Source organism: Pyrus communis, chromosome 1 (genome assembly GCF_963583255.1).
Source record: "Pyrus communis chromosome 1, drPyrComm1.1, whole genome shotgun sequence".
Lineage (NCBI taxonomy): Eukaryota > Viridiplantae > Streptophyta > Magnoliopsida > Rosales > Rosaceae > Pyrus > Pyrus communis.
The window spans coordinates 5,212,782-5,221,310 of record NC_084803.1 but is presented as its reverse complement, the minus strand read 5'-3'; the positions used below and the strand labels follow the sequence as shown (position 1 = coordinate 5,221,310).

The 8,529-nt window shown below is 38.4% G+C and overlaps 1 protein-coding gene across 2 annotated transcripts; it reads right to left on the bottom strand.

Annotated features, from left to right (window-relative positions):
* Positions 1-846: 846 nt before the first annotated feature.
* LOC137713337 (uroporphyrinogen-III synthase, chloroplastic-like) lies at positions 847-4,576 on the bottom strand. Of its 2 annotated transcripts, none has more exons than XM_068452629.1 (10): positions 4,332-4,576; positions 3,635-3,722; positions 3,288-3,357; positions 3,079-3,197; positions 2,652-2,747; positions 2,353-2,408; positions 1,784-1,869; positions 1,550-1,684; positions 1,267-1,340; positions 847-1,168 (listed from the first exon to the last, which is right to left on the bottom strand). In XM_068452629.1, exons 1-9 carry the CDS (start codon positions 4,527-4,529, stop codon positions 1,292-1,294), a joined length of 897 nt encoding a protein of 298 aa, XP_068308730.1. In that variant the 5' UTR covers positions 4,530-4,576; the 3' UTR covers positions 847-1,168; positions 1,267-1,291. The 2 variants fall into 2 exon arrangements, with proteins under 2 accessions (XP_068308730.1, XP_068308737.1); XM_068452636.1 differs by having other exon boundaries at positions 3,288-3,354.
* Between the last annotated feature and the right edge of the window lie 3,953 nt (positions 4,577-8,529).

Below are 8,529 nucleotides of genomic sequence, written 5' to 3'. Positions count from 1 at the left end.
TTGGAGGATATGTAGCTGGGTACAAGGGGTTGGCATTCATCACCATAAGAGGACAGGTCATATCAACCGCAGCGATCACTTACCTTCATCTCATCTCTTCTTCAGGGGAAGCTTCCACCTTCCTTCTAATTGAATCATATCAATTTCCGAACCCCCCTTGATTAATCCTAAGTTAATTATCTGAATATCCAGATATTTACGATCAAATATTCAAAAAAGTATATATGATAACCATATATCTCTACTAATTAATGAAACTCTCTTTGTCAACCAAAAGAGAGAAAAGACAAATTAGTTTTCTATCACACAAAAAAGAATGATGGGCAATAATGTAATTTTATATGTTCAAATTTTACTATTTTTTATTGAAACCTCACATACAGGTGATATTAAAATACCTTTAATAAAAAAAAAAAAAAAAAACCAAAAACAAAAACCTCCCCCCGTCCCCCCCCCCCCCCCAACGTTCTCTCATTCTCTCTTCCTCTCTCCTTCTCATTTTCTAAAAAAATGTTTTCATACATACAAAATGTGTATGCAAATACTAGTATATATAAATTAAATAATTATAACAATGACCAAGATGATCGTATAATATCATTTATTGGGTTTTTTGTTGTTTAGAAATTTGTGTTGGACGAAAATGTTCACGTTATAAATTTTTCTTTTACAAAGCTTACAGATAAGAGGAAGATTTGTCTCATTTAAAAATATTTTTTTCTTTGTCAAGGTTTTTTTTCATGCACTAAATGATATGATGCATTCAACACCAACAATGACAAGAACTCTCGAAAAATTAAGAATAAAATATACAAAGAATTTGTTCAAAAAAAATTGTACAAATAATTATACTCGTATCTCGTTACTACACATGAACTAGCAGTCAAACATGGCACCAAAACTGATGATATATACATAGCGTAATTGAGTAAACGAAATTTACATATACAAGAGTAAGCTTCCTTTCCACATATGATACAATAATCTCTTCACGGACCAGGAAGAAGCTTTGCCTAATGAACATGATCCCCTCAGGGTGTTGAATATCTTGACGTCTTCCATTCATACTCTTTGCAAATATTTCATCCTCGTTCTGCATTTATGCAGAAACTAGGAAACTCAACTTTCCATTTCTGCTCCGGTTATCTCCTGGTCAGCCTGCCTGGGCCTGGGAGAGAATTGAAGACACGCGGCTTATTTAATCCATACAACCACAGGAAAAAAGAGGATGGAAGTTGCTAAACCGTAGCAGAAGAGAAACTCTACCCGAAAAAATAGACTGCCTACAAATTTACAAATGTACATTTGCTTGCAACGCTTCTAGTATGCTACCCACCCACCTGTTGTCCAAAACAAAAGGGTTCAGAAGGAAAAAGAAAAGAAAATGGATATAAGAAGGCATCTCATAGTAGCCTACTACAACGATCGTCAGGGGAAATATCAGATATAACAAAATCTGAACAATGAAAACCATAGAGTATATTTGAATTCACCATCTCTTCACATCGGATGAAAAGGATAATATACAGTAATGAAAGGTCAATATTACCCTTCAAGACCTGGGTTTGCCGGGTAGTAAACATTTCTCAGGCCTAATTTCTTAGCAGCCTTAGCAGTTGTCTGACCAATGCAGGCAACTGAATTGCTCCATTTCTCTGGCTCTGAAATAAGACCGACCCAGGCACTGTTGGAGAAAACAGATAGTGAAAAACAAATAACTCTTAAGTAGCTTCAGGAAAGTATCTACATGTTACATATGATAAAAAAGCAACCAGTTACTGACCGAATAGCTGAAGGAGAAGCAACTGCTATGACAGGAGCGGTGAGTGCCTGCTTTAAAACTGTTTGGTCGACATGATGGACAGGTCCCTAGAAGGAAGTATCCCAAGAAACATGATAAGTTATGACGGGAATAAGTCATTAGCTATCACAAGTAATCCTATTCAATTAGTGCTAATATAACATCAACTGTCGACCTGCAACCTATAACAAAAAGGTTCAGACAAACATATCAAACTCCAAATGTCCACATTACACTGTAGCAAGGCAATGATTGAGAAGAGGAGCAGGGACGCCTATTGATCCTGAATGACGTACTAACTTTTATGGTGGACAACTATAATTTCCAAAACCAAAAACCTGGAAAGAGAAATTATCTTTGATGGAATCCAACAGCAACACAGAAAAGATGACCAATCGATGACAACAAATATAGAAAAGAGAAGTGTAAATATATTGTCGTTAATCTACAAGAAATTTTTCATGGAACCGTTAATAAAAAGTCGAAATTATAGATCACTTAAAACCAATATAAGGAGACCACACTTGCATGCCAAAGTTGAGTAAGCACACCGTTGTGTATGTATTTAGCCTTGTGACCTCAAACCCACGATTGGACAGGCCTTCCTCTGAAACAAATATAAAAGATGAAAATGATGAATCAAAGATATGTGACAGCGCACATAATCTTAAATGCCACTACAACTCTAAATTGACCAAACTGCAGGCTTCATCACGTGACATACCCTACTTATCCCAAAAATAAGAATCGCAAAAGATTGCAATCATGAATATGCCTAATCCTAAAATGGTGAAAGCAATAAAAACTCTATCCAAAAGAAGCAGGCATCCAGATTGAAACATCCACGTACCAATCTCATTGCTGGCCTTCGCAGAAGCAGGATATAAAACAGTGCATTTTTCAATCCCATTCTTAGGAAGCTCTGAAGCCAAAACCTTGCCTGTTGCTGAAGAGTCGCAGTTATTAAAATAAGAGCAAGAATCAGAATCCAGGAATGGCATGGAGAGCATACCCACAATATTGAGTCTTAATTTAAACAAAAGAAAACGATAATAAAATCAAGCTCAGCAATCTAGAAAACTTTTGTTCAGATATTCATTCTTCAATGCATCTACATTTGGAGAGTTTCTAATTTAATTAGTACTTTCCAGTGGTTTCATAATGTTTTTTAAGATGAAGTTCGCCTTTCTTGGACCTCACATTGATTGAAGGAAGCATAACATGCAATAGTACAGATTGTACAAACTAAATTATTGCCTACACGGTTTCATAAGTACCTTTGGATGGCACAAAGGCAATGTTGAGGGATCGCTTTGAGGACTGTACTACCTCCTCAAATATGCTTGCTGTACCAGCCCCCACAACCCCTACTGTAACATTTGGACTTCCAGCAGCCCTAAAGGTCAATAATAAAGTAACAATTTGTATGAACAAGTCTTTAAATGTAAAATACGCCAGGTTTTGTTTATTGAGTTTTCTCCCTTACTTCCAGGCCTCTAAGAAGACTGAACCCGCTTCAGGGGAAGTGATGACAATCCAATCAAATGTAGTATCTGCTGCCAACAAGGGCCATTAAATGAAGAACGTTGTTAGAAAATAGTTGTACATTTGTTTGGACTATGCTAAGTGAGCATGTAATCAAATAAACACAATCCATCACAAATTATTTTCATACACACGGGACATAACTTGAACTTTGTGAAGAGAAATTTGGAAACATCGAGCTGAAGTTTGAAGGCCAAATGACAAAATGGGTCAAGTCAACTTGGTTGCATTATCTGTGAAATTACTCAACGACATCGACAGATTAGAAAAGAAAGTTGAAGAATTTACCACTTAACACTGTAGAAAGCCTATCCAGATCAGGCCCCCGTGTATGCTGAATGAGCGGAAGCTCCAAACAGCTGATTCCCTGCTTGGCCTGCACTCAAAATTCGAAAATTCAATCACACTGCCACCAGAGCGACCTATTCTACAAATACACATAAACACACACATACATCCGTATAGACATAAACAGGCATACGCGTACGCATACGTATTGACGCAAAAAGGCAAGCATTTTCAAATTTCGTGTTTAGGTGCCGAAAAATAAGTCAACTGAATATGAAAGAACTAAACTTTCAAATGTGAATGTGTTGGAGAATATCAAAAAATTAAACTTTCGAAAAACGGTGGAAATGGGAAAATTGCAAATTGCTGAAGAACAAAATGCTGTAAACTGCCAATCACTGTCACATATCATCAAACACCTGGCTGGTAATCCAAGGCTAAACTGCAGCCCGAAAACATTTCAAAATATACTTTTAGAAATTTGACAACCAATCAACAGTACATGCAGAGTATTTCACATTTCACAAGATCAAATTCGAAAATGCAAGAAAGAGGGCGTCCCCAGAGTACATTTCCAAAATGTAGAACCCTAGAAATCCAACACAGCACAAACAGCTAAATTTCCAGTCCCCCAACAAAATCGCAGGTAAACAAATGGCAGAGACAGGGAAAGCGAGAGGCGGAGAGCAATGCGTACCAGGGAGGCGATGAGCTTGCTGTTCTTGCCGTGCTCTCTAGTCACGATGACTCTCGGCGGCGCGTGTGAATTGGAGGTGGAAGTTACGGAGGCCACTTGGATTCTGGAAGCAACCACGAAGTTTCGCCGTTGAAGTGGCGGACAAGAAGGTGGGTAGGAAATAGGAGGAGAGAGAGAGAAGAGAGAAAGGTGTGCCATTCGAAACGTGTTGCACAGGCAGGATTGCAGCAGGCCAGCCCATTGCCATGTCAAGTATACAAAATCTCTATTAATTAATTAATTACTTTTCCATCAATCATCTGATTAGGCTATGAAAATTATAGATTAGTCCACTACGACGGACCAGAATGGTCGGATGACACGTGTAGCGTGGGGTTAGTGGACACGTGGTAGTTCTCGGTGGGATGTGTCACATGGCTATGGACTGCCCTCCAGGCATCCAACCAATCAGCTTCCTGTCATGTGCTTGTCTTTGGAGCTATCATTGTGCTGCACGTAGGATATGGTTTCCTTTTTCACCTCACCTTAGAGCAACTCCACCCCTATCCACTTTGCGCCAGCACCCAGCCCATTTATCCACTTAATTGAACAGTAATAGACCCAATGAACAGTAATAGGTCAAAGCATCTTCACCCCAAAAAAATTGTGCTGGCACCCAGTCTAAAAATGCGCTGGCACAAACGATCTCCACCCCTACAAAATGCGCTGGCACCCAGTCCATTTAAAATATTAAATAATTTTTTTATAAAATAATAAATAAAAAAATAGTTTTAATTTCGGATAGGATTTTTAACCAATCTCGTCACGCCACATGTCATTATCCGAACGTACTATTTTTTGAATAGATTTCCGCAAGATTTTCAACCAATCCCGACAACCCACGTGTCACTTCCTGTTTACAATAATTTAGGCAAGATTTCGATAAGATTTTTAACCAATCTCGTCACGCCACGTGTCATTATCCGAACGTACTATTTTTTGAATAGATTTCCTCTAAGATTTTCAACCAATCACGTAGTGCCACGTGGCATTGTCCAGAACCTCATCTTCTTTTTTTTTGTCCATATAAACCCTACATCCCTACATCTATCATCACACTAAATTCAATCCTTTTTTTTAGCTCAGAATTCTTCTTTATCGTTTTCAAATCTTGAGTTCTTACAATGTCTTCTTCAATGAGAGCGTAAAAACAGTTGCAAGAGCAGCAGAAAAGGTTGTTGGCACAACAGGAAGAATTGGTCAATCTTGACCAAGGTGGAGGTGGAGATGAGGCCTTCGCAATGGAGGAGGATGAGGATGATCACCATAGAAGGCGGAGGGCCTCACATTCCCGCCGTATCATGGAAGCTATGGGTCAGATAGCCAAACCCGGACGTGCGACAAACATCGATAGAAGAAGGGAAAGACGAGGTAAAGATCTCTTGGAAGATTATTTTATTCCCAACAGCGTTTTCCCTGATCATGTTTTTAGACGTCGTTTTAGAATGCAACGAAGTTTGTTCGCTAAAATCATGAGTGATGTTTGCAACCATGATCCATATTTTGTGCAAAAAGAGGATGCTTTTCATGTTCTAGGTCTTCTTCCTGAGCAAAAAATTACGGCTGCCTTGCGAATGCTTGCATATGGAGCATCTGTAGATCAAGTGGATGAGATCGCAAGGATGGGAAAAACAACAGTTCTGGAGTCCCTGATGCGGTTTTGCTCTGCAATTGAAGCCCTCTACACCAATGAGTACCTTCGGCAACCCACGACAAGGGACATGCGAAGGCTTCTGAGGAAGGGTGAGATGCGAGGCTTCCCTGGCATGATTGGAAGCATCGACTACATGCACTGGACATGGAAAAACTGTCCAAGTGCATGGCAAGGAGCTTATACAGACAGAAAATGAGCCAAAAGCATCATTCTGGAAGCGGCGGCTTCTTTTGATACATGGATTTGGCATGCTTTTTTTGGTGTTCCAGGAGCTCAGAATGACCTAAATGTCCTTGCCCAATCTCCAGTGTTTGACGAACTGCTACAAGGGCGTGGGCCGAAATGCACATATTGGGTTAATGGTAATAAATACGAGGGACCATACTACCTTGCAGATGGTATTTACCCAAGGTGGTCAACATTTGTCAAAACAGTGCCACACCCGCAGAGTGTAAAAGAGAAACACTTCGCAAAGTGTCAAGAAGGGTGTAGGAAGGATGTCGAGCGTTGTTTTGGTATCCTGCAAGCTCGTTGGGCCATTGTCAGGGCTGCAGCTAGAATGTTTGATGTCGAGGCTCTTCGATCCATCATGATGACGTGTATTATTCTCCACAACATGATTGTTGAAGACGAGTATGATTATGATGCCGTCGATGAATATGAGCCGGATCCGATGAACAACTCAAGAACACAAATCTATTATGCTCATGACCGGACCGAAGATCCCGTGCAACACGAGCCGTTGGAACGGGATGGACGTTACAATGAATTGATCGTTCAACGATACACTTCATTACAAGAGCCATACTGGCACATAGCCCGCCATAATGACTTGATTGACCATCATTGGAGATTGCACGAAGGCAAAGATAATTAAAATAAGGCTTGTGGTTGAAGAATAAAGTGTATTGTTTTTTAAGTAATCTTATTTAGTGTGTTTGTTTTTTTTAAGTTTAAATGGTGAGGTTATGTCATTTTTTTTGGTGTTTTTTTTTTAAATGTTTATTTGGTGAGTTTATGTAATCTTATTCAAATATTTAAATAAAGTACAAAAATTACATAAGAAATTAAATAAAGTTCTAAAAATAAATAAGAAATTAAATAAAGTTCTAAAAGTAAATAAGAAATTACATAAGAAATTAAATAAAGTTCTAAAAATAAATAAGAAATTACATAAGAAATTAAATAAAGTTCTAAAAGTAAATAAGAAATTACATAAGAAATTAAATAAAGATCTAAAAGTAAATAAGAAATTACATAAAAAATTAAATAAAGTTCTAAAAATAAATAAGAAATTAAACAAAGTCTGTGGACTTAGGATATGTGGTGCTAGGATCTTGGTTGCTAAGATTTCTGTAGCTGGAACCCCCTTGACTTGTTTCGGCATCTCTTGCACGCCTCCTTCGCACGACATCTCTTTTTTCTGATGTCCAAAAATATTTTGAATTCGTAGACAGTCCTACTAGAGACTTGTTCATAGTGTCACAATCTGTTTGAGCCATCATTTCTTCTCTAAGCATCTCATTCTCTTGATGAAGTGCTTCTCTAATCATCTCGTTCTCTCGATTAACTATTTCTCTTTGTCTCTCAGCCGCCGCATCACGAGCCTCAGTAGCTGCAATAATTGCTGCCATAGCAGTAGCTTTTTCCTCATCTCTAGCCTTTTCCCATGCCATGTTCATTTCACCTTGACGAGTAAGTTCCTCCATATATTTAGTGTAGTCATTTTTGGAAGAACTACCTTTTTTCTTTGATGCCTTTTTACCTTGAGGCCTGAGGGACTGACAAGTCGGTTGGGTCTCTGGCACTTGTTCAGGCGTCCCTTCCATGTCTTCAAATGTGTTGGCTTCTTGTTCAGCTGTGTCTGCTTCTGGCGAACTGTGTAGACCCATACCGTGCATGACAACTTCTGGACCGGTTGCCACAATTTTGTATCTAGGGCAATCTTTGACAATTTGCCAACATTCCCATTTGTTGAATGATTTGTTATGGTTCTTTGCATTGTAGAATACTTGTGCTTGTAGTGTCTATAAAAATGTGGGATAAGATAGTATTAAAAAATACGGGTGTAACACAAATAAATAAATTAAAATATTGATGGACATGGAATGCATATAAATTACATAAGAAATTACATAGAAATTACATAAAATATTGATGGGCGTGGAATGCATATTACATAAAAATTACATAAGAAATTAAATAAATTAAAATATTGATGTGGGTGGAATGCATATAAATAAATAAAAATATTGTTACCTCATCCGCTAAACTTGTCCCACTACGCAGATTACCAGAAGCATGAGAGAGGGCGTTTTTCCAACAAGTAAAGGATGCGTTGAGTTTTTTCCAACGACCTTGAAGACCTTGACTAGATCTGGCATCTTTTCCATGTACATCTTTTCCATGTACATCGCAAAACGATTTCGTAATTTTACTCCACATTTCTCGCTTATCCATCTCATTACCCGTAATCGGGTCATGAGTAGTGCGAACCCAACATTC